Genomic DNA, 27,417 nt, shown 5'->3' on the forward strand with positions numbered 1-27,417 from the left:
AGAGAGTATAAAATAACAATTCTATACTATATAAGATGACACGAAGATTTCCTGTCACCCGCTTAAACAATACGATGTTTTATTTCCTCATAAAAGAGTGAGTGATATTAAGCCTGTGTTCACAAGCCACTGCAATGGACACACAAAATACACGAGATAATGAACAGCGAACTAAATGTCTACAGGCTGAAAACTCAAAGGGCATCCGTGGCTGTGTGTCGTCTTTGCATTATACAGTCCAACAACACCTGGACAGTGCACACTGGAATACATGGCCTGACATTAAACAGCTCTCAAATTAACTAAAGGGCAGCGTTGCAGTTTTATTTTATTATTAATTTATGGCAATACACATTTATCCAAAGGTGGCATGAGGAAATGTACATGACAACATAATGATTAATTATTAAAAGTAAATGAAAAGCTGCATGAAAAAGTAGTCTGTTTGGTTGTAATTAGTTTTGAAAACAGCTGCATCCACTCACCATTTTTGCAGAAGGGTTCTGTGTTCCATGAGATTAAACGTGATGCTGTGGGGAACACACATGTCTCCTATGTGTTTGGTTGTGTCTGCTGTAAAGTTACTTCTATGCTGAAAATACTGCACAAATACTGAACTACAGTATTTAACACCTACACATCGTGACTGGCGAGTTAGGGGTTATAGTCAAACATTTGTTCACATTTGCTTTGCAGTATTTCATTTCATAACATTTTTCTAAATGACCTTTTGGAAAATGTATAGCTGATTGTGGTGTACTGCTACAAGAAATATAAAGAGCACATCTGTACTTTCATAATCCGAGAGATCAGTATGAAAAGAGAGTTAATTACAATGACATATACAGTATCAACAGCATGTACATGGGCTCCTACGCATCTCAGGAGGTAAATAGCTCATATGTGGGATAATTCTTGGTGCACAACAGTATATAACTTCTGGTTATGAAAGTCATACATTTACACAGAAATTAGGCCTCATTTCCACAGCCTGGTGCTGCAGGCTTTGGCTGCCCATGGCTCGCCGCTCAAATCAAAAGAGTTTCAGTGCTGTTTAACAAACCGACCTCAGAAACTCTGTCCGTGCGTCAAAGGGCACTGAGGGATTGTGGCATCATATTGGGTTTTATTTTAAAGGAACCACAGGTAACAAATATACTGAACCACAGGCTCATTATAAATAAAATTGAATCTGGTTAAGAAGGAGAGCACAGCCAAACAATCAGCAAGGTTGTGTTGTTGTATTTATCATGAATAATAATAAAAGCAATACAACACTTTTATCTTGTGTGCCAAAGCATGATGAACATGCACTTTTCTGATCAAAAGACCTTTTTTTTTCAAATAGACTAAAATGTGAAAGAACCTGACCTAGTTTTTCTGATGTCACCACAAGAACATGCGTCACAAACAGAAATGCTGACCTACATAGAGGATCTTCATAATAAAAAGCAACAAAAACTGCTTTACCAATGACAACAGATCCATGCAAAGTATACAAACACCTAGCACAGATTCCACTAGTACGGGTAACAAACTTGACTGAAGTCTTTAAAATCTTAAAAGGAGTTGACAAAACTTAACCAAGATTTTAAGCGCAGCACAGAAACCAGGACCAGAGACCACAGTTGGAACGTGGACATAGACTTCAGACAGAGGGTAGGAGGCACTTCTTCACACAGGGTGGTGAGGGTATCGAATGGGTTACCTAGTCATGTTGCTGAAGGAGACTCTTCTTCACACAGGGTGGTGAGGGTATCGAATGGGTTACCAAGTCATGTTGTTGATGCTGAATCACTGGGGTCCTTTAAGACCCAACTTGAAAAGTTTTGTGATCAATCAGCTACTAGGAACCGGACGAGCACTGATGCTAGATTAATGGTCTTCTCTTACTAATATGCAGGAAAATGTCTGTCCTTATTTTTAGGAATAACTACAGTACTCCATAAATGTGCATGAACTATCCTCTATTAGTGTACAAGACTACAAAACAATACAGTCACTAAAATGCAGTCATTACTAACATAGCTGTGCACAGTTCCAATAATAACAATGTGCTATAGTATAGCAAGGCTCTGGAATAGGGGTTCATAGATGAAAACTAGTAAGACGTGTTCGGCCGAGCATTTACTCCATTCTGTAATTAACTTTTGAAAGAGGTATAACACCTGTTCATTTTTCAAAACTTGAACCAAACAACTAAGCTATGCATTTCAAGTTATCTTAAGAACTTTTAATGCGTTTTGTTTTTCATTTTATTTTGTAACATTAACATGATTTTTTTTCTTCTTTTAAAAAAGAAGAGTTAATTAAAGAAAGGAGGAAAAGCTTTAAAAATGAGTTCCTGCAGGTCTAACTCACTTAGCATGAAAGGAAAAAACAAACTATTTTGCAAATGTAGAAATGTAGAAATGTAGAAAACGGAGCACTGGAGTCAAATTTGAATGAATTTGGCCCACTAATCATAACCAGGATTCAGTTGATCCATACGTGATATATTCATGTTTTTTTGGCCAGCTTTGAGTTGAAAGAGTTAATTAAACAAAAGATGAGACATGAATCTTATTTTGTACTTCCTTTAGCTACGTAAGTCTCAAATGTGCAGTTTTGAAAGAAACACGTTTATAGAACGCATGTATTTTTATTTAACCCAGAGTATTAGCAGATATCATGTTTTAAAATGAAAGTACATGTTTGCTAAAAAGTATTTATAGACCTATTTTGTTAGCTACAATTCCTTTAAACACAATGCTATGGTTTGGGCCTGGCAGGAAGTGGTGCATCTGGGACCAGCAGAGATGCCAAGGTCAAGCAGCACCCCACAGAGGACACTGACAATTACATGCAAATTCAGCTCAAAGGACGCCAATGCTTAGCAGGTTATGCTTTCACATTACAGTGCTTCTGGGTGTGCACAAGCCATTTGTTAAGCACTAAAAAGAATCCCTATTTACATTATTACCATTGAGGAAGTGAAAGATTTCCTCTGTAAATAATGCTTTCCAGAACACAGGTTATCCAGATTATTACTCAACAGGTATTACCTGGTCGGCCATTAAAACCGGTCCCGTTCAAGTAATAATTTTATAGCTGTGTACAATCTGAATTTTGTGAATAGTTAACACGCTAATAGGTACCTTGGAAGGATATCTATATCTATACATAAGAAAGTTTCCAAACGAGAGGAGGCCATTCAGCCCATCTTGCTCGTTTGGTTGTTAGTAGCTTATTGATCTCAGAATCTCATCAAGCAGCTTTTTAAAGGATCCTAGGGTGTCAGCTTCAACAACATTAGTGGGGAATTGGTTCCAGACTCCCACAATTCTCTGTGTAAAAAAGTGCCTGCTCTTTTCTGTTCTGAATGCCCCTTTATCTAATCTCCATTTGTGACCCCTGGTCCTTGTTTCTTTTTTCAGGTAGAAAAACATTCTAACAATTCTAAAAGGTATTCAACATTGTCTATACCTTTTAGAATTCTGAATGCTTGAATCAGATCCCTGCGTAGTCTTCTTTGTTTAAGACTGAATGAGACAGTACATCCAATGAGTACATCCAATTCGACATCCTGGAAAGATTTTTATATCTAATTTGAATAATAATAATAATAATAATAATAATAATAATAATAATAATAATAATAATAAACTGCCAGCAAGCTTCCAGCACCAGTACCAGTACAAGTACCAAACACTTTAGCAAATAGTGCAGAATGTCAGTAGCAGAATGTCAGTAGCAGTACCAAACACTTTAGCAAGTAGTGCAGAATGTCAGTAGCAGAATGTCAGTAGCAGAATGCCAGTACCAGTACCAAAAACTTTAGCAAGTAGTGCATAATGTCAGTAGCAGAATGTCAGTAGCAGAATGCCAGTACCAGTACCAAACACTTTAGCAAGTAGTGCAGAATGCCAGTACCAGTAACAGTACCAGTACCAAACACTTTAGCAAATAGTGAAGAATGCCAGTACCAGTACCAAACACTTTAGAAAATAGTGGAGAATGCCAGTACCAGTACCAAACACTTTAGAAAATAGTGCAGAATGCATACATGGGTTACTATGTGTTCCATAGTAACCATGACCCAATCTGCACTCTTTCTTTGCCAGTTTTACATTTGACCTTTAGGAGAGGACAAAGGTCACGGGCAATAACATTTTTTGATAGAGCATACATGGGTTAGCCAGTTTTGTATGTTGATAATGTCATCCAACTTGGCCACCATATTTTTTTATTGTAGCAACTTTCCTTAACGATAACCATACTAGGATCAAGTGTGCCAATATTTGGTTCAATTGGACTAGCAGTTTGGGAGAAGAAGATCTTTGTAGTTTGTGATTTTGAGGTCTGTACCGTGCAATTTTGACATCATGCACCAGTTCATCTTGGACTATCAACAAGAATACCAACTTTCAGCACTCTGCAATAAGTGGTTTTCGAAAGACAAATTTTGACATTTAGGCAAAATGTTGAATAACTGTAGTTATTCCTAAAAATGTAGAAGTTATGGGTTGATTTTGTTAGATGAAATTGTAAAGGTCTTCCCCTGGTCTTTATTGTACCAAGAGAGGGATTTGAGTATACTAAAACATACAGTACAGTGCTGGTGTTCAGTCATTTGCAAACTGATGCAAACAATCAAATAAACAAGTCAGCAAACAAATCTATTCATTTGGGTTGCAAGATATTGAAATGTGCACTTTTCAAGTATAAAAATAATGGCCATGTAAAAAAAAAGTGTAGCTCAGTTTGTTTGTGGTACCACTTTAGCAACACTAAAGAAAAAAGGTCTTGTACAAGAGTCCAGGCCATCTTGGTAAACAGAGTGCTGTACTGCAGTGTAGAGTCCAGGCAATCCTCTGCAGTTAGCTGATCTAACAATACAATACTGAAAACCAACGATAATCTCAACCCTCCCTGCTGTCTTCAGTCTATAAAGGAGTTTATTCTAACATTACATACACACGCACTGACACTGCAGACATCTTCATTTGGATTCAATACAGAAGAGCACATTGTCTCATGGTATATGTTACCTATTAAAATATCAGTCTGCCAACTTTTAATCAATAATGTATACTGAGCTTCAAAAGAAACGTATCACTTATATTTGAGCATCAAAAGAAATGTATCACTTATATATGAGCATCAAAAGAAACTTATCACTTATATTTGGATAAAATTCACTAGATGTGATCGAAAAATGACAAACTCTGTTTTAGAGCAGGTGCAGTGACTTTTTATTGTGCTGATTAACAACTGACATCACAAAGATGCTGCAAAATGATCTGTCGATCTTGGGCAGGTGTTGTGACTCTTGGTCTCCCATTTCGTGGCTTGTCATTGACAGTGTGTGTCTAGTTATACTGTCTCGCCAGGTTTGAAATTTCTGGCTGTGAGCACCCAAGACGGCCAGCCTCCAACATGCCGATTGCACGAAGGCACTGCTCTCTTGACAGATGTGGCATATTGTTGTTTTTTTTCTGTGATTTTCTTTATTGCTTTTATTCAAGCTTGCAATTCAACAGCTGAAATCACTCCATATCCAGTGTCCAATCAACTGTCTCACTAATTAGGAAGTGTTGTAAGACAGCAGGGAGGGGGTTAAATCCTCCCTGCAGAAAACATGTGCATATGCACATTTGTTTAGTTTAATTGTTTAATTGTTTAGTTAATTATTTGAGTGTTAATTATCCCCTGCACCTGGTGGTAATTGTAAATTAGAACCAGGTGCAGGGTATTTAAGAGGCAGTCAGTCTGCTCAGGGCTGCTGAGGAAAAGGAGGCAGAAGGGGTGTTCTGCTTCCAAGCAGTCATGACAAGGACAGTAAAAGTAAGTTTACAGAACAGAGTGTTTTGTTGTTGGGCAGGTAAACGGCTTAGCCGTCCTGTGGATTAGTTCAGGTTCCTACGTGTTTAGTTAGTGCTCAGTAGAGCTAGGTGTTTGTTTTGTTTATTTTGTGTTTTGTGAATTAAAATAGCACGTCAGCGCGTGAAAAATCAATTTTCCTGTGTCTGGGTCAATTTTTAAAGGGGCAAAGAACCGTGAGTGGTCCGAGTCGTTTTACAGCGTATATGCTTCAGTCATAGTCACTCAAGCGTGTCATGGTCAAGGATGAATGATCGCATGATTAAAAAGAAGCCAAAAACATTTCGTCAGTGTCCATCATTTATATACCTTATTTGTTTCTTTTGATGCTCGGTATTATATTTTGCTTGAATAGACTTGTAAGTAATGAGACAACTGTCTTAATAATTTTTAACCTTTTGTTAATAAAGTAACAGCATGAAATATGGTATAATTTTATATTGGGTTGCATAATCACTTTAAAAGAAGCCTACACCATGAGCAAAAATGACTGAATAAGATGTATTGAATATGATTTGATAGCAGGCCTTAAATCATGACTTACATATAAAATGCATTTTGAGTTGTTATACTTTTTATACATTAGCCCGTTGCGGTCCATTTATTCAGCGCCTGTCAGACTCATCAGGTCCGATTTATTTTCACATGTGCTGTTTATTTTACACATGCTGTTTAAAAGTAATTTTATTCACAGTAAAACAGGTTTAAAAGGCACTGCATATCAACAGGACACTCAGTACTGCATCTCCAGCCCTGCTTCACCCCTTCTTCGCTGTATTTATCACATATCTCTTCATAGTCGTGCATACTGATAAATCATCTCCTGATCACTCGTTTTATCACCAAACTCTCCAATGATGCTATCCAAGTCATTATTTTATAACTAAAAAAATTCAAAAACCTTGGCAGATGTCTGTGATATTCTTTGAGCGCTGGATGCAGAAGCAGCTATCTTGTTTGTTTATGTCCGTGTTGTCTGTGGTGAAGGGACTATGCGTATTGCTCAGATCCGCCTCCTTTTTTTTTTTTTTTTTTTTGGCTTCTATCGGCTCACTATTGGACCGCACAGGGTTAAACATTATTCTTATACATAATAGACATACCAAATCTCTATCTTCAATATTATTAGGTTTACCAGGCTGAATTTAAACAACACAGGGGAAAGAGGAAGAGGCCCAGTGATATTTCTCACAGTGACATCCTCTACTGGCCAGACCTGATCAAGCACAAAACTCCCGGACAGATCCCCATTGAAACTAATGGTGTGATCCCCTGTGGCAATGTGCCCCGTCCCTGTGTGCATTTGTGTGTTATATGTTGTATGTTGCGTGCGTGTGTTAATGTTGGTGTATAGAGATTGGTACACGGGATATAAACGGGTCTGTGTTTCACGTGTATTTAAAAAGTGTAGATTTATATTTAGGCACGAGGAGGGCACAAATCACTTCACGTGCTGGTTAAATGTAATATGTGAGCACGGGGTTGCACAGAATTAATTCACGTGCTGGGATTCAAGTGAATAATTAATTAGTAATTGAATCCCAGCACAATAGTATATATAGACGCACATTTCTTGCAGTCGGGGTTGGGTGTTCGGAAGAGGAGAACGGGTGAGAGAGAGAGGAGTAATTAAAAGTAAAAACGTGCAAGATAAGTGTTTGTTCTCACCGTGTTTGTTTGTCTGTCCGTGCACCGTTTGTTTAGTGTCAGTCGTTTTGTCTGTCTGTTTATTTTGGCGTCAAGTGCCGTGTCCTGTTTTGTATTCCGTTGTTTAAACCTTTTATTTTGTTATTAAACGCTGAGTGCAGCCATTGCACTCGGCTCATCATCACAACCACCGTCTCTGTGTATTCCTTTCTGGTCTGTGACATCCCCTCTACAATCCTGTGACAGGATAGCGTCTCTTGCAGTGGTGTTTAGACCAGGAAGGGACACTCTGACACAGAAGTTGCAGGTTAAGCTCTCAGGTGCACGTTTAATTATAAATAATCGAATAACAAAACACTAACAGAACATTGAAAGGCACAAGGGCCAAAACAAAAGGTCTATACAAAAAACTCACGGATGTAAACACACAGGACACGGACACAGCAGCACGAAACACCTTCACTGACATTAACTCCAACACTAATCATTCTAACACCCGTGATCACCGTATTTATACACCTGTGGCTGGAGCCTTAACTAATCATTTGATCACTCATTCAATTCCTGGCTCCCTGGTGTTTTTGCAGGGAGGATTTTAACTCCCTCCCTGCCATCCAATATTCCCCCCTCACACACACACACACGTGGCTTTCGCCCTGCCACACACAGTGGATGTGGTGGAGGTCTCCTGATTTAAATTCAACACTTGGCCTTTTTTATACCTTCCCCACATTGTCTAGATGAAGACATTTCCGAGTCAACATAAACTCCAAGGTCTTTTTCATAGATTCCTTCTTCAATTCCAGTATCTCCCATATGATATTTATAATGCACATTTTTATTGCCTGTGTGCAACACTTTTCTCCATTAAATGTCATTTGCCATGTGTCTGCCCAGTTCTGAATGCTGTCTAGATCATTTTGAATGACCTTTGCTGCTGCAACAGTGTGTGCCACACCTCCTATTTTTGTGTCATCTGCAAATTTAACAAGTTTGCTTACTATACCAGAATCTAAATCATTAATGTAGATTAGGAATAGCAGAGGACCTAATACTGATCCCTCTGGTACTTGTTATAGAAATGTTACAGAAAATAGAACTGACTCGACATAATGTACTGGCATTTTGTTCTCCCATAACCTTGCATGCCTTGCTAAAGATAAGGAACCGCAAGATGCCTACACTGCAGCTGCGGCTGTGAGAAAAAAGGATGAGCCAGACGTGTCTTTTTGCACGTATACCCAAACCACCCATCCTTTTTATCTGCTTGCTTAGTTTTATGCCAAGTATGCATAGTTATAAGTTTTCTCTTATATGCTAATACCTGAATCATCATTGGCTAACCCTCTGCCTTGCTGACAATTTTAAGGTATATAAGAAACTGATCCAACTCTGTATGTTGGAACACTGCTCGATGATTATCTAGCACCCTGTGTGCTGAGAGTGTTCTCAGTTTGCAAACTTAAGAAATAAAGGCCTGTGTGTTTGGAATTCGCAGTCTCGCTTCCTTTATTAGAATTTCCACGACAATTCTTGGCGACCCAGATGGGACGGCTAGCTCCGTTTTCCGATTGCTCCCGGGGACTTTGAGGTTAACCGTGCACGGGGGCTGCTTAGGAGTGGCTCAGGGAACCACACTCTGAAATAGTTTCGGAGGTGAAGGACCCGCCTTGAACCCGGCTGGGAGCATCGGTGGACGGATACGCCGTACCGAACAAAGACAAAGGGTGAGACTGGTTTTCCTCATACATAAAATAGACCAATTGGTTCAGGTTCTGGGAACCTGATAAAACCCGTTCTGGGAACGGGCTGCGCAGAAAGAGTTCTGGGAACTCTATTGTCTAGAGGACAAAAAGATAGACCACGTGGTTCAGGTTCTGGGAACCTGATAAAACCCGTTCTGGGAACGGGCTGCGCAGAAAGAGTTCTGGGAACTCTATTGTCTAGAGGACAAAAAAGAGACCACGTGGTTCAGGTTCTGGGAACCTGATAAAACCCGTTCTGGGAACGGGCTGCGCAGAAAAGTTCTGGGAACTTTGTTGTCTAAGACATAGAAATCCTGATCCGGAAACAGGTAAATTAAGTGATTCGACTGATCTATGAATAATACTAATAAGTAATTACAAATTAAACTAGTTAAAAAGATATCGTATGAAATACCAAATATTGAACTAAAAATAACAATTGAAAAAATTAAATGCACAGTTTAAAAAAAAAAAAAGTCATACTACTAGTGTAGTTGATCAATATACCAAGTGCACTGTTGGATGGTCAATTAAGAAAAGTAATTTTTCTGTGCAGGTGGTGCAAATAAAAATAGACAGTGATATAGTGTGGACGACAGATAACCGTGTGAATGAGTGAGTGAATGAGTGTTATCTGATAATTGTGTGTGTGTGCGCGTGTGGGTTTGATTACAATGAGGTCAAGTAATAGTAAAAAGGAGGTCTGTCTCCCGGACGCGCTGGTTGGACCGGGACGAACGATGGCTGATAAATGGGGTCGCGGTGTTGTAGACCAGGTTGTTCTGTGGCATAAAATAGCTGATTTTCCACTAAAAGCAACCCAGAGTGAAAGGAAGTTACAAGAATGTAGAGAAAAGTTAGAGTTTGAGAAGACAAAGAAAGAGAAAAAGACTGGGATGGTTATAGGAAATGAGAACGAGAAGCAGAAAGACAAACAGCATTGCAGGCTAAAAGCATAATGGTAAAAGCAAGTCAGAAAGATAGTACTGAGGAAGTGAAAAAAAGAAAAAAAAGACAGAGAAACAGAGATTACGATGAGGAAAGGGACTGCTCCCCCCCCGTATTGTGTTCCTGTTTCCACAGCCCCTGCTCCTGCTCCTCGGCCCGACCGGCCCGTCCAGGTCCATCAACAGCCTCCGCCCACAGCAGAGAGTCCGCTGCCCGCACCTCCGCCTCTGATATCCACCCCAAGCAACCCGACAGGTTTCCAAGGCGGTTCCCGGTGGACTTGGTCCCCTTGGTCGCCCCCTGGACTGAGCTTCTTATCATCGCCAGAATCCCCTGAGACATCAGGATCTTCCAGCACGCTCACTACACGGTTGGGACCAAAAGGCAATCTGAACAACGCCATTATCATGGCCCCCCTGACAGCGTACTGGCTGCCAGAGGTCCTGATTCAGCGCACCTGGAGACAAGATGAGATTAAAGACATTGCTAAAGACTTGCCCGACCCAACTAAGGATGCAGTTCAGTTCAGCGAGCAGATGACCCGTCTTGTGCGTCAATACAAACCCTCTGCCGCTGAAATAGGGCACATTATGCGATGCAAATTAAAGCTTCGCTGGGAGGACATCGAAGATACTTTTGACAAAAATCTGACGTGGAAACCGGCAGGGGATGGAGAATATCAACCGCAGTTTGAACAGTTGCTGGACAGATTGAAATGACAATACCCTACTAAAACCGATTGGGATGCTATACATAGAGCACACAGCACTCCAAAGAGTCTCTAGAGGAATATAGACAAAGATTGGAGACGTGCTTTCGCAAACACAGCGGACTCCGACCAGGCACCGATGAATACAACAGTCTTTTAAAAGCAGCCATAATAAACGGACTCGTACCTGCCCTCAATAAACAGGTACGGATGACATGCATTGGATGGGAGACGGCTCCCCTCATTACATTGCAAGCACGCTGAAAGACAACAACAGAAGCAAGAGAGCAATCAAAAGACAAAAGCTGAAAAAGGAGTTAAACTGCAAGCAGCTCAGCTGGCTTATTATCAGGGCAAAGGACCAACCCGAGGCGGATACCAACGCGGACGGGGCGGACGTGGGACGGGGGGTAGGGGGAAGCGGAGGCGGTGGCAACAGAAACTTCCACAACCAGGATAAAGACACTAGTTGCTATAATTATGGCCAGGAAGGACATTTTGCTAGAGAGTGTCGGAGACAGCAGCAGCAACAACAACAAACCAACGGGAGTAACTGGCAGAGCGCTCCCCCACCGCAAGTAACACTATACAAACCGAAACCAGAATGAAACGAGGCAGGGACAGCTGGCACCAAAACAGCGAACAAGCAGTACGTGCTAACTTTTTCTAAACCACAAGAAGCCCCCACCGTTGATCTCTTCGTGAATGGTGAGTCATTTGAATTCTTAATTGATACTGGTGCTGCAATGTTTGTCATAAATGCTAGAACTATGCATAACCCAATGATATCAAATGAATCAGTAAAAACAGTGGGAGCCTCGGGAGTAGTATTGAGGGAGAAAATTATGATGCCTTTACCCGTACATATGAAGGGAAAACGTTTATGCATCGGTTTATTTTCTCAGAATGCTGCCCTTGCAACCTAGCGGGACGAGATCTACTATGTAAATTCAATTGTGAAATTAAATGTGAATAAAGCGGAGTTACCATCTCGTGTCCCTTGATGATGGCCCAAATGATTGAGACCCGTAGTTGGTTCTATTCGTGGGATATACAAAACGGAGGTGAATAAATTGAGGAATTATTTAAATTGGCTCGACAACATTGGGGTCATGAAACTGGGTTTATATCACCTTATGCCTTACATTGCACTGCCCTGTACTCACCTTTATCAAGAGATTATGAATTTGAGAGAAAGTGGTTAGCACAACCTCCATCTAACGAAACAATTACGTGCAGCGCCTTGTATATAGGTTTACGCTTTTGTGTTGCAGCCATTAAACTAAATAGCGGTCAGTTTTTATTTTACCACACAACTGACTCTGTGCCACATATAAGCATAGCAAAAACCGATGATGTAGAGTGGAAAGATACTGGTGTCTGGCTTAAGTCTGTGTTGCAGGTGACTGACTGGCAAAGTTAAGACGGGTTCAAATTCTCCCCCAGTGCTCGCGCTGTTTGCGCTCCTTTCTTTTGGGTCACGCCTGTCCAACGGGGAATCCATGGGGCAGAGAACCGAGATGCGCCCCCTGAGGAAGCACTGGGAGGCACGTTTTCACCCTTGCTGATCGGCCTCCCCGATTCTCTATGGGCAAAAGATAAGTATGATATTGGCCTTATGAAAGGGGCAGAGCCCCTAACAGTCACACCAAAAAGCACACACCGGCCTAGCCGTGCCCAGTATCCTCTCAGCAAGGAAGCACAGGAAGGCATTGCTCCTGTGCATGCATCTTTGGTCTCTAGAGGAGCTATCGTGCCCTGCCCAGACTCGCCTTGCAACACCCCGATTCTCCCGGTCCGCAAAGCCTCGGGAGAATGGCGATTTGTCCAGACCTCAGGTTAGTAAATGACGCGATACATGCAAGGGCCCCTATTGTGCCAAACCCAGTTACTGTTTTGTCAGCTGTTCCCCCTGGTGGAAGCAAACTCATACAGTATGTGGATGATTTGCTTTTGTGTTCTAAAACTCAGCACGCATGCGAAACTGATGCAAGAGCTCTTTTAGAGTACCTAGCTTGTAATGGCCATAAGGTATAAAAAAAAAAAGCTGCAGCTCGTGTCACCATCTATAAAATACTTGGGACACGATATTACACCGGAAGGCAGGAAATTGGGCCTGGAGCATGTCACTGCAATTCTGACACTGCCCCAGCCTGCCACAAAAAAAAATAAAAAAAAATAAAACACATGATGACGTTGCTAGGTATGGCTGGCTACTGTAGAGCTTGGATTCCAGATTATGCTGCAGTAACTCAGCCCCTAGCTGACTTGATACATGGCCATAAGATGACTATGAAAGACACAATTGACTGGACTCCTGACGGACTAACTGCCCTCAAAAAACTTAAACAACTCTTGTCCTCTCCGCCCTGTCTTGGGTTACCCGATCACTCTAAACCTTTTAACCTGTTTGTTTGTAAAAAGGGAGGATTCATGTCAGCAGTACTGACACAAGAGCATGGGGGAAAACAACGTCCTGTGGCTTTTTACTCTAAGCGCCTTGGTAACGTAGCCTGAGGGCTAGTCTGTTGCTTGAGAGCGGTGGCCGCCGCCACTGAAGCTGTGCTGGCTAGTGCTGACCTAGTTGCAATGTGCCCTCTAACTGTACATGTTCCTCATGCAGTACATGCTCTCATTTCACAGGCCAAGACAGCACATCTGACTCCAGCTCGTCTATTACATTACCAGAATGTATTAATGACCATGTCACATGTTGTGGTAAAACGCTGTACTGTGCTTAACCCTTCTACACTTCTTCCTACAGAAGCCGAGAGCCTCACGATGGAGAGCCTCACGATGGAGAGCCTCACGATTGCACCACCTTAGTAGAACAGGTCTGCAAGCCACGACCCAATCTTACTGATGTGCCCCTATTGAACGCTGCTGTATGTAAATGCCAGGCACACACTAACGCTTCTGATTCTGTCTCTCAAGGGAATACTGTTGCAGATGCTGCTGCTAAAGCAGTGGCCGCATCAACTCAGGCCCCTGTGCTCCAAATGGTGTCATTACCTGCCTTAACTGAATATGTATTTTCTTTACAGGATGTAGCTGTGTGGCGGAGTGTCCCGCCCCTATTTATTATTATTTGTATTTTTGTTTGCGGCGCGGGTAAAAGCGCCGCGTCTTTTATTGTTATATTTAAAAACCTCGTGAGGATGCATGGCTGATCAGCTACTGATTATTTAACTAGCTGACAGTCATGCATCCTTACCAAACGCGTGCAGACTCTGGCCGGGGGATAATAAGATAATTACCAACTAGTTAAATCCCTCGGCCAGAGTATATAAACCAGCAGCACTATGCACTCGGGGTGTGGAGTGTTCGAGAGTGGAGAACGGGAGAGAGAGAGGAAGAAAACAATTGCTAAAACGTGCTGGAGTATCCAGCACGAAACTTACTTGTTTGTTTATTCGTTCGGCCCTCGTGCCCTTTTGTTTGGTGTTTTGTTAAATCTTTTGTTTTTGTTTTGTTTATTAAATACGCTGAGTGCACCAGCACTCAGCTTCAACCGCCCATCCACTGTTTTGGTTTGAGTTACTTCCTGGTCCGTGACGTCATCCACATCACCACTGCGAGCCAGACTGCCACATATGGTGTCCTGCGTGGGACAAACAACGCCTCCAACAGCCGGACCAGGAACAGCAAAGGAAGTTTTTTTCGTGTTCGTTTTTTCAAATAGTGTTTTTTGTGTTTGAAAAAAAAAAAAAATGGATGAAGTGGACGCCTATATGGAGAGGTGGCATGCGCATCAGAGGGAGTTGAAGGAAGGAGGGGCTACATGGTGCCTCGCCTGCCTGGAGTATGGGCACCTCCCTGAGGTGTGCCCATATGAAGACCCCCTCTTTGTGCAGGCCTTTGATCGAGGTGAGGTGGAGACTGCGGAGGAGTGGATCCACCTGAAGGCCATACCATCGCCGCAGGTGGATCAGGAAACCTGCCTCACCTGCCTCAAAGGGGAGGAGTGGTGCTTTGCCGTCGGCAAGGTCGGGCACAAAGCACCCGACCAACCCCCTCCATGGCAGGAGGTGGAACTGCTGGTCCCGAAGAAGGGAAGGAGGGGCGGTGCTAAGAAGGCAAAGAAGCCCGCACGTCCTGCGGCTGAGTGGGAGGAGCCCGAACGTCCTGCGCCTGAGTGGGAGGAGCCCGAACGTCCTGCGCCTGAGTGGGAGGAGCCCGAACGTCCTAAGCCCAAGAGGGGGGAGTCGGTGCATCCACAGCCCAAAAGGGAGGAGTCGGTGCGTCCACAGCCCAAAAGGGAGGAGTCGGTGTGTCCACGGCCCGAAGAGAGGGAAGTCGGGGCTTCCACAGCCCTAGGACCCAAGCTGCAGTCCCAAGAGCCAGAAGGGGAGGAGTTACAGGCTCAACCCCCTGAATTTTTCTGGGGGGGAGAAGGGCAGGATGCTGGTGTTCCCCAGCAGCCTCTATTTATGCTGCTGAAGGGAGCACGGCACACACCAGCCCAGCCGCCACAGCAGAGGGAGCCAGCACCGCCACAGCCTCCCTCTGAGTGGCCAGCATCCGCCCCATCGCCTCTGCCTCCACCACCACCAGGAGCAGAGCAGCAGGAGCTGCCTCTGTCTCCACCACCACCAGGAGCAGAGCAGCAGGAGCTGCTTCTGTCTCCACCATCACCAGGAGCAGAGCAGCAAGAGCTGCCTCTGCCTCCGCCACCTCCACCAGCAGAGGGTGAATGCCTGCTGGTTCCGCCTCCACCGTCGTGGGAGGACTGCTTGCCCCTCCCACCTCCACCAGCAGAGGGTGAATGCCTGCTGGTTCTGCCTCAACCGTCGTGGGAGGACTGCTTGCCCCTCCCACCTCCACCAGCAGAGGATGAATGCCTGCTGGTTCTGCCTCAACCGTCGTGGGAGGACTGCTTGCCCCTCCCACCTCCACCAGCAGAGGATGAATACCTGCTGGTTCCGCCTCAGCCGCCGTGGGAGGACTGCTTGCCACTCCCAGCTCCACCAGCAGAGGGTGAATACCTGCTGGTTCCGTCTCAGCCGCCGTGGGAGGACTGCTTTCCCCTCCCACCTCCACCAGCAGAGGGTGAATACCTGCTGGTTCCACATCCACCGTCATGGGAAGGACTGCTCCTGCCCTGCCTCGCACCACCCAGGGATGCCTGCTTCGCATCGCCTGGGGCTGCCTGTTGCTCCGCATCACCTGGAGAGCCACCAGCTACAGAGAACGAGGGAGAAGTGGAGCTCCCGCTGCCGCCTCCATGGCCAGGGGCTCCCCTCCCGAGTTCACCTCCCGAGGGTCCGCTGCCGCTGCAGTCGCCTGGGGTCGCCAGGGATCCTGCTTCGCCTGGGGTCACTACACTGTGGTCGGAGCCCCACGGAGGGGAGCTGCCGGCCATGAAGAAAGGGGGGGAGGTCAGGAGACCAGCTCCCCCAGCCGCACTTTCGCGGCCGGAGATCATGTGGTCAGAGCCCCACGGAGGGGAACTGCTGGCCGTGAAGAGGAGGGGGGAGGTCAGGAGACCAGCTCCCCCAGCCGCACTTTCGCGGCAGGAGTTTGGGTGGTCAGAGCCCCACGGAGGGGAACTGCTGGCCATGAAGAGGAAGGGGAAGGTCAGGAGACCAGCTCCCCCAGCCGCACTTTCGCGGCCGGAGATCATGTGGTCAGAGCCCCACGGAGGGGAACTGCTGGCCGTGAAGAGGAGGGGGGAGGTCAGGAGACCAGCTCCCCCAGCCGCACTTTCGCGGCAGGAAATACTGTGGCTGGAGCCCCATGAAGGGCAGCTGCCAGCCATGAAGAAGGGGGGGGAGGTCAGGAGACCAGCTTCCCCCGCAGCAATTTCGCTGCAGGAGAAAGGGTGGCCGGCCATGAAGAAGGGGGGGCAGGTCTGGAGACCACCCCCAAAATTTTTTTGGCCAGAGGAGCCGGCCGGTGCACGGGCCATTGGAACGCTACGGCTGTTTGGGTGGGAGGAGGACATCCCACCGTGGCCGCCACCTTTGGTCCGCTGCTGCCCCTGTTCCTGCGCCGGGACTGCTAACCGGGACTTTGGGGACTAAGGGGGGAGGTGGCCGAAAAGGCCATGTGTGCTGCGCACAAGGGGGGGCATGTGTGGCGGAGTGTCCCGCCCCTATTTATTATTATTTGTATTTTTGTTTGCGGCGCGGGTAAAAGCGCCGCGTCTTTTATTGTTATATTTAAAAACCTCGTGAGGATGCATGGCTGATCAGCTACTGATTATTTAACTAGCTGACAGTCATGCATCCTTACCAAACGCGTGCAGACTCTGGCCGGGGGATAATAAGATAATTACCAACTAGTTAAATCCCTCGGCCAGAGTATATAAACCAGCAGCACTATGCACTCGGGGTGTGGAGTGTTCGAGAGTGGAGAACGGGAGAGAGAGAGGAAGAAAACAATTGCTAAAACGTGCTGGAGTATCCAGCACGAAACTTACTTGTTTGTTTATTCGTTCGGCCCTCGTGCCCTTTTGTTTGGTGTTTTGTTAAATCTTTTGTTTTTGTTTTGTTTATTAAATACGCTGAGTGCACCAGCACTCAGCTTCAACCGCCCATCCACTGTTTTGGTTTGAGTTACTTCCTGGTCCGTGACGTCATCCACATCACCACTGCGAGCCAGACTGCCACAAGCTGACTTACAACACAGTGTGGGACCTGCCGAGATAGCTCTGTGGAAAAACAAATGCTCTTATGATTCTACTCATAAGATTTGGCGAGGACCCACTGGGTTGCCTGCCCTTCCCCGTTCATGTTTCCCTTATGTAGCTAAGTTGGCACACGGCCAAGACCATGTGTCAAAGGGAGGGGTGGTGAATGTTGTTAACAATTTTTGGTTTGCTCCAGGTTTTTCTACATATGCTAACCAATTTTGTGCTAAATGTGTGATTTGTATGACCAATAATGTAGGCCGCAGCACGCCCATGTCCGTATCAGCTCATCCGAGGCCGGAGGGCCCCTTGAACATGTCATGATGGATTTTAATGAATTAACACCTTGCCAAGGTTACAAGTACTGCCTTGTGATAATTGATGCTTTTTCTAAATGGATTGAAGCATTCCCCTGCAGACATGCCACAGCTATGGCAGTAGTAAAAAGCCTGATGAGAGAGATTATACCCCGATGGGGTCTGCCACCTAAATTGACATCTGACAATGGTTCTCATTTTGCGAACAGTGTGGTACAGAACATTTCTGAAAGCCTACAAATTGATTTACGCTCACACTGTAGCTACCACCCCGCAAGCGGAGGCTTGGTGGAGAGAGCGAACCAAACAATAAAAACTAAACTAACTAAGCTCATGGCTGAAACAGGGCTCTCCTGGGTTACAGTATTGCCATTGGCCCTGATGTACATGCGTGGACGCACGCACAGTACTACAGGGCTAGCACCTCATGAAGTGTTAACGGGACGCCCAATGCGGATGCTGAACACACCTTTTCCTCAAAATAGGCTCACCCTAATGGGATGTGAGGATGAAATGGTAAAATATTGTGCTGCTCTTAACAATGTTCTGAAGTTTATTTTTCCCAGGGTAAAAGCTGCTCTAACCGAACCGAAGGAACCGAAGGCTCCACAAGCTCCTGCCAGGGGACTGGGTGATCATCAAAGACCTCCGGAAGCATTGGCATCAACAACGCTGGACAGGTCCGTTCCAGGTGCTCCTGACAACGCAGACAGCGGTGAAAGTCGCTGAACGATCAACCTGTATCCACGCAAGCCATTGCGGAAAAGTGCCCTATAGCCCGAAGGAAGATGTATCGCCCCCTGGAACAACGTAGACGGCTCGGATGGCCTTGGGGACAGTCAGCTTTGGACCCCCAGAGTCCTGACTTATTTTTCTTGGCAGCATATTAACTGTGTTTCTCATCTGGCTCTTAACTGAACTAAAAGATAATAAAAAAGAGCCAGATACTACAAACCACAGCTACGCTGAAAATCGCACAGAACTCAGAACAAAAACAACATTGCACACATGGAGTGTAGAACATGATTGAAAACATGCGGACAATGGTTGGTGGGAAATGCTCAACCATACTGTACGGAACACTTTGAACATTACTGACACTGGTTTATATATGATGTAGTGATATTGTTGTTGTTTTTGCTTATCATAACTTGTGTGAAAAAGTTATGTACTAAAACTGTTGACACTGTTTTAAACATGCCCCTGCTTACTAATGATGACCAGTGTAATGATTCAAATGATGACCCTTTCAACAAAATGGCAGATGACCTGATGAGTTAAGATAGTGGGGAAAATCTGCAAGCGGGATACGTTGGGTCGTCACTTTGTTCATATTACACTACATGTTAAACTTTGTAAATCTCGCTTTAACTTGTACTATTGTGTGTGTGTTTGAATCCATTTTCTGAATAAGGTTGAGACAAAGTCTCAAAAGGGAGGGAATGTTATAGAAATGTTACAGAAAATAGAACTGACTCGACATAATGTACTGGCATTTTGTTCTCCCATAACCTTGCATGCCTTGCTAAAGATAAGGAACCGCAAGATGCCTACACTGCAGCTGCGGCTGTGAGAAAAAAGGATGAGCCAGACGTGTCTTTTTGCACGTATACCCAAACCACCCATCCTTTTTATCTGCTTGCTTAGTTTTATGCCAAGTATGCATAGTTATAAGTTTTCTCTTATATGCTAATACCTGAATCATCATTGGCTAACCCTCTGCCTTGCTGACAATTTTAAGGTATATAAGAAACTGATCCAACTCTGTATGTTGGAACACTGCTCGATGATTATCTAGCACCCTGTGTGCTGAGAGTGTTCTCAGTTTGCAAACTTAAGAAATAAAGGCCTGTGTGTTTGGAATTCGCAGTCTCGCTTCCTTTATTAGAATTTCCACGACATACTCCACTGGTTACCTCGCTCCATTTTGAGGTTTCTCCTCTAATCAGTACTTTCTACATGTTAACCACTCCCTAATCCATGTGCATGCATTTCCTTGAATCCCTACTGCGTTCAGTTTGAGAATTAACCCTCTGCAGTCCATTTATTAAGTGCGTGTCAGGCGCGTCAGGTCCAATTTATTTTCACACGCGCAGTTAATTTTAGGCACGCTGTTTAGAAGTATTTTTTTTCCACAGTCAAACGGGTTTAAAAGGCCCTGCATATCAACAAAGCACTCACTAGGCATCTCCAGCCCCGCCCCACCCTTTCGTTTGCTATTGCTTTCACATATGCTAAGAAATAAATAATAATAATAATAATAATAATAGTCGTACATACCGATCAATCATCTCCTGATCACTCGTTTTGTCACCAAACTCCTCAATAATGCGATCCAAGTCATTATTTTATTACTATAACATCTCAAAAAAGCTCTGCAAATGTCTGTGATATTCTCTGTGCGCTGATTCAGTAACAGCCAGCTTGTTTCCTTATGGCCGCCCCTATCTGATCCCAGGGGCAAGTATGACTATTCATGAGATACGCCCTTTTTTTTTCGGCCATTGAATGGTTTTCTCGGCTTTTTCCTGAGAAAAAACGACTAGAAACCCGTTTTTTTGATTATGTCGGACAGGGTCCGACATTGGACCGGATAGGAATAATTGCAATGTCGGACCAGGTCCGACATAGGACCGCAAAGGGTTAATCTTTTATGCGGGACTTTGTCAAAAGCTTTCTGGAAATCTAAATAAACCATGTCGTATGCTTTGCAATTATCCATTTTCAATGTTGCATCCTCAAAAAAGTCAAGTAGGTTAGTTAGATATGATCTCCCTTTCCTAAAACTATGCTGACTGTCTCCCAGGATATTGTTACCATATAGGTAATTTTCCATTTTGGATCTTATTATAGTTTCCATAAGTTTACATATAATAGAAGTCAGGCTTATTGGTCTGTAGTTACCTGGTTCGTTTTTGTCTCCCTTTTTGTGGATCGGTATTACGTTTGCTATTTTCCAGTCTGTCGGTACAACACCTGTGTCAAGAGACTGTTGCATGATCTTGGTTAGCGGTTTGTAAATAACTTCTTTCATTTCTTTGAGTACTATTGGGAGGATCTCATCCGGCCCAGGGGATTTGTTTATTTTAAGAGCTCCTAGTCCCTTTAACACTTCTGCCTCTGTTATGCTAAAGTTATTTAAAATTGGATAGGAACAGGTCGACATGTTGGGCATGTTGTCCGTGTCCTCCTTTGTAAAAACCTGTGAAAAGTAATCATATATTAATAATATATTTGGTATTTTTTTCATCGTCTATGATTTTGCCATTTGTGTCTCTTAGACATTTAACCTCCTCTTTGAATGTTCTCTTGCTGTTACAATATTGGAAAAACATTTTGGAATTGGTTTTCGCCCCCTTAGCAATGTTGATTTCTAGCTCTCTCTTGGCCTTTCTAACTTCCTTTTTGACTTGTGTTTGCAGTTCCAAGTACTCTTTCTGCGTACTTTGTTTTTGGTCCCTTTTAAACGCTCTGTAAAGTGCCTTTTTTCGCAGAATTTTTTTTTTTAATTGATCTATTAAACCATTTTGGCCATTTCGTTTTAGATTTAGATTTGTCTACTTTTGAGATGTAATTGTTTTGCGCCTCTAGTACTACATTTTTAAAAAAACAGCCATCCTTTTTCTGTGGATGTTTTCTCTATTTTACTCCAGTTTTACTCCAATCTACTTCTTTTTCATACCTTCATAGTTTGCTTTTCTAAAATTGTAAACCTTAGCTTTAGTCATTACTTTTGGGGTTTTAAAAAATACTTCAAATGAGACCATGTTGTGGTCTGAGTTTGCCAATGGCTCTCTGATCTCTGTTTAGTTATTCTGTCTTCGTTATTTGAAAAGACTAAATCAAGGCATGCCTCCCCTCTAGTCGATGCCTCGACAAATTGCATTAGGAAGCAGTCATTTGTCATTTCCACCATTTCAATTTCGTCCGTCGTGCTCCCCACCGTGTTCTCCCATTTTATACGGGGGAAGTTGAAATCCCCCATTAGCATGGCTTCTCCTTTGCAACACGCATTTCTAATGTCATTGTTTAACAGATTATTTTGCTTGGTGTCTGAATTTGGCAGTCTATAGCATGCTCCTATTATTATGCCCTGTGGCGGAGTGTCCCGCCCCTTTGTTTATTATTTATTTAATATTATGAGTTATATGTTTTACATGACGGCGAAAGCCGATTATTGTTTTGTATATATATTTTTAAAAACATCGTGAGGATGCGTGACTGATCAGCTACTGATTCAGGGTTCCCACTCTTTTCAAGAAATAATTTTCCAGGACATTTCCAGGACATTTTCAATGACATTTTACGATAATAGGGAGACATTACTCACTGACTGGCAAAACACGCAATTACTATCAATGATTGGCTGCCACACAGCCTCAGTAGGTACCTCATGTGTAAAAACATTGTCATGTCACACCTCTCCTCTGCACTCTCCACTGGCCTCTGGTGGCAGGGTACATCAGATTCATGTTGAACAAGGGCCTTTGGAATGGCATCTTCCATGGGACGTCCAGTCAGAGAATCCTGGACCCAGCGGAGTGAAATAAGAGTCCTCTCCTTTAGGTTCTCAACCAGCATGTCTTTGTTAACAGAGTATCCTCTTTCAACTGCTGCTTGCCCATGTGAGAGAGTGAAAAGGCACTTCAGCAAATCCCAGAGATTCTCATACTCTGCTCTGCCACTTACAAATCTCCCAAGGAATTCATCAACCCTGCAGGAATCACCTTTGTGGACAAAATCCAGAAATTCAGCCTTGTTGTGCTGGATCATCTGTGAGAGGAAGTGTTTATACTCGGAGAGGAGTTGGTCACACTGGAGCGGTGCACCATTTTACATTGAGAAGGAGTTTCAAGAGTTTTTCAAATTTGAATATTGAACTTTTCTCCTCGGTTACCATGGCCACTGGGTCAAGGGAGCTCAGGAGTCTTACCGCAGGATATATCAGAGGGCTTCTCTCCAGCAGCTTTTTGCTGGTTGTCGCGAGGAAGGTGATGCATTCCTTCTTGAACTCTTGTCCCCTCAGTGCATTTGCTTGAAGTTTCTGTGATGCTTTATCCAAAACTTCAGAGGAAATGTTGTTGTTTTCGTCAAGTCAGCAAAATCATCTCTTCTGGACGGTTTGTCGTGAAAGAGCTGCCACAGTGCTCTCAGTTTTTCTCCCAGTTTCCAACCAGTCTTTTTCTCACCCTGTTGAAAACTGCCATGAACAACATGCAGACCACAGCTTCCCAGGTTGAGCAGATGTGGTAGATTTGGGTCCATTTGTCTTCTCTCCTCTTCAAATATTCGCAGAAACTTCCAGTTGCGTCAATTGCTGTCTCAGATGGCCTTCTCATAAAATGTGTCATGCGAGGCTCATTTTGTAACTGTCCTGCTACTTTCAGATGTCCTTGGCCTCGTGCATGGCTCTTGAGTGCTGAGATGCCCATATTACCGACATCAAAGGACTTCCTGCAAAACTTGCAATATGCCCTGTGCACATCTCCTGATACTTCCCCTATTGAGTCCCTGAACAGAGGCTCGTCTTTCCACTCAACTTTAAACTTGCACTGCCTTCCTGACATCCTGACCTCCTCACTCACTCATTTAATAATAAAACACAGCAAAGCATTAAATCACTTTTGCAAATGAGATTGAAAAGTGTCTAATGAATGCAACGATTAGCAAAGAGCCACCATAGATATAGAGCTCTAAATTAATTCCAAATTGGGAGTGAGAGCTCTGTATGATTTTGCTCTGTATGATATCAAACCAATGAAAATTATAACGCACACACAAAGTTGCCTACTGAGGGATTTTTATTACTCAAGCTATCATATCAAATGAGGGTTTAGGTTCTAGCTTCATTGAACTACACAGTCAATGTCAGGAGGAGTCAGCTGCACGTGCACACACCCTTCAGTCACATACTGAGAAAAGAGACCAGCCTACCTACAGAGATCCACACACACAACCAAAAGTGTGCACACACACATACACGCTCACAAAGATAGTACAAGCACTCATAGGTGCATTCACACAGAGGTTTGAGTTTTTGAAAAGAGACTACACAGAGATACATGTTATGCGCGCATGCACACACGCGCACACACGCACACACACAGAAATACAGTAACACAAGCACAGTGCAGACACTCATAGGTGCATTCACACAGAGTTTTGAGTTTTTGATAAGAAACTTCACACATGTTGATACACGTTGTGTGCGTGTGCGTGCGCGCACACACACACGCGCGCGCGACTGCAAGTCCGCTCTCATTCTCAATGCATTACCCGAAGTGAGCATGAATCCGTCAATGAGGAAGCACTGCACAACAGCTACTTTCATGTTGCATATTGTATCCCAACAACAAGATTAGCTAGCTACCAGTAGCCTACGTTTCTGAGAAAAGATTACCACAGCATCAAGATCACACTCACGCACCATCTATCACCCCAACAAGTTGACTAGCTCGGTAGCTGGCTATCGTTACTAAATTTGATTCCAGCTAGATTAAAACATACAACAAAGTAACATACAGCAAACCAGTCTCAATGCATAATGTTAGCTAATGTAGGTAAAGTGAAAGATAAAGTGCTAATGTAAGTGTCCCTGCTGCCCTCCTCCTTTGCCTCCGGGACCGGCCACTCCTCCCCTTCTTCATTTTATTTCCTTCCTAACTCTACCCATTACTAACTAACACCCATGATCACCCTTGTTTTGACAGGGAGAAATGTAACCCCCTCCCCCCTCCCCACCCACACACACGTGCACCGGCAGGGCTTTCCCTGCCACACTGCCACAGTCACACTTACATTTTTGCATTATTCTGGAGAACGTCTTATCCAGTTGTGATGAAACATTTCAATTCTAATTCTTGTTCCATACTATTCTACAATACTGTTGATATCTATCATGGTCGTCAACTTTTTTTATCACTCTGATAGCTCTAATTCTGAAAATACAGCCGTGGCGACGGGGCAATGGAGGATGTATGTTACTGACATGCTTGTTTATAAAGTATTGAAAAGGGGTGTAACGATTCACTGTGTACCAATGAACTGTGATACTTTTTTTTACATGATAGATCACATCACAATAGAGGTATGTATCGTGATACAAGAACAAAAGCACAACACAGCTCACTGTAGATCACCGAGTGGTTCCTCAGTGGAGATTGGGTTTATCTCTCTAACTCGTTTACATTTTTAACAAAATTGTATTAAATGATCATTCCCCTAGTACTGAAGAGCCAGTCAGTGTATCCACTCCTGCATGTAGCACTTCCTTTGATCCAGCCCATTGCAGTGGGTACGTGAGGCAGCACCAGGGCATACAGTAGACACACTCACCTGTGGCTGAGATAGACATTGAGAAGGATGATGAGGAATCCCAGGGAGTAACAGGCAGTGTGTGCTGACCCAAAGAAGTTGGTCAGACCCCTAGTTTTATGCTCCCAACGTGCCACCTATAACATAAAGAAGAAGAGCAATTAAGAAACTGGGTGTGGAGACAAGAGGCTTTGCTTGCTTCATTCTTAAAAGGACAAAGCTAACCCTAACCAATACATTAAGCGCAGGACCATGGAAATTAAGAGGAGATAGACTCAGGACAGAGGGAAGGAGACACTTCCTCACACAGAGAGTGGTGAGGGGATGGAATGGGTTACCTAGTCATGTTGCTGAAGGAGACTCTTCTTCACACAGAGAGTGATGAGGAGATGGAATGGGTTACCTAGTCATGTTGCTGATCACTGGGATTGTTTAAGACCCAATTTGACAAAGTTTTGAGATCAATCAGTTTCTAGGAACCAGATGAGCATTGATGGACCAAATGACTTCCTCTGTGGAAGCGACATCGTGGGAGAAGTACGAGTGGGCAAGTACAACGCACTTAGAAGCAGAAAGGAGGAATTGCATCTTTAAATCTGGAGTTGCTTTAATCAGATGCACTAACAAGTAACTATGATGTGATAGGTGTTACAGAAACTTGGTTGTCTGAGAGTGATAGAGACTAATATAATATTAGTGGGTACACACTATATAGGAAAGACAGGCAGGACAGAAGAGGCGGAGGGGTAGCGCTATACATAAGAAATAGTCTTGAAGCCCAGGTGTTAAATCAGGACAAAGAAAACAATGCAGAATCAATATGGGTCAGAATAATGGACACAAATTCAAAGGGCATAATAATAGGAGCATGCTATAGACCGCCAAATTCAGATGCTGAGCAAAATAATCTGTTATACAATGACATTTGAAATGCGTGTAGAAAAGGAGAAGCCATACTAATGGGGGATTTCAACTTCCCCCATATAAAATGGGAAAACCCGATGGGGGGCACGACGGACGAAATTGAAATGGTGGAAATGACAAATGACTGCTTCCTAACGCAATTTGTCAAGGCACCGACTGGAAGGGAGGCATGCCTTGATTTAGTCTTTTCAAATAATGAAGGCAGAATAACTAAAACAGAGGTCAGAGAGCCATTGGCAAACTCAGGTAACTACAGGTAACTACAGACCAATAAGCCTGACTTCTATTATATGTAAACTTATGGAAACTATAATAAGATCCAAAATGGAAAATTACCTATATGGTAACAATATCCTGGGAGACAGTCAGCATGGTTTTAGGAAAGGGAGATCGTGTCTAACTAACATTGAAAATGGATAATTTTATTTAGATTTCCAGAAAGCTTTTGACAAAGTCCTGCATAAAAGATTAATTCTCAAACTGAACGCAGTAGGGATTCAAGGAAATGCATGCACATGGATTAGGGAGTGGTTAACATCTAGAAAACAGAAAGTACTGATTAGAGGAGAAACCTCAAAATGGAGCGAGGTAACCAGTGGTGTACCACAGGAATCAGTATTAGGTCCTCTGCTATTCCTAATCTACATTAATGATTTAGATTCTGGTATAGTAAGCAAACTCGTTAAATTTGCAGACGACACAAAAATAGGAGGAGTGGCAAACACTGTTGCAGCAGCAAAAGTCATTCAAAATGATCTAGACAGCATTCAGAACTGGGCAGACACATGGCAAATGAAATTTAATAGAGAAAAGTGTAAAGTATTGCATGCAGGCAATAAAAATGTGCATTATAAATATCATATGGGAGATACTGAAATTGATGAAAGGAACTATGAAAAAGACCTAGCAGTTTATGTTGACTCAGATATGTCTTCATCTAGACTAGGGATGGCGAACCTTTTTTAGCTGGAGTGCCCAAAGTTGGATTTTTTTTTTAATATACGTCACTAAGTGCCAAGGGTGCCAATGATTAATTAGGGGTGTAAAAGGGTATACTGTGGCTAGACGGTAACTTTTTAAAACAATATTTACTTTCCTTTTTTTTGTAATTAAGTTTTTATTAAGCAAACATACCAAAAAAACAGCAATCCACAATATAAAATAATCAAGAACATTACATGAACTAGGACAGAACCCTTCCATCCGCCCTCATCCCCTCGCAACCTCCCCAAACCCTGAACCCCCCTCCCCCCTCTGTTGTCTGGAGAGCAGGTGTGGGGGAACAATATTTACAATCCTATGACTAATGGGACTTCTGCT

The 27,417-nt window shown here is 43.6% G+C and overlaps 1 protein-coding gene across 3 annotated transcripts in view; it reads right to left on the bottom strand.

Annotated features, from left to right (window-relative positions):
- The window catches only part of pemt (phosphatidylethanolamine N-methyltransferase), a 182,889-nt gene that overhangs the window by 87,561 nt on the left and 67,911 nt on the right, over positions 1–27,417 (bottom strand). For all 3 annotated transcript variants that reach the window (XM_058995994.1, XM_058995992.1, XM_058995993.1), the window contains exon 3: positions 25,195–25,310. In XM_058995994.1, coding sequence (XP_058851977.1) covers positions 25,195–25,310 — 116 coding nt within the window. The remainder of the gene's footprint in view (positions 1–25,194; positions 25,311–27,417) is intronic.

Source organism: Acipenser ruthenus, chromosome 22, assembly GCF_902713425.1.
Source record: "Acipenser ruthenus chromosome 22, fAciRut3.2 maternal haplotype, whole genome shotgun sequence".
Lineage (NCBI taxonomy): Eukaryota > Metazoa > Chordata > Actinopteri > Acipenseriformes > Acipenseridae > Acipenser > Acipenser ruthenus.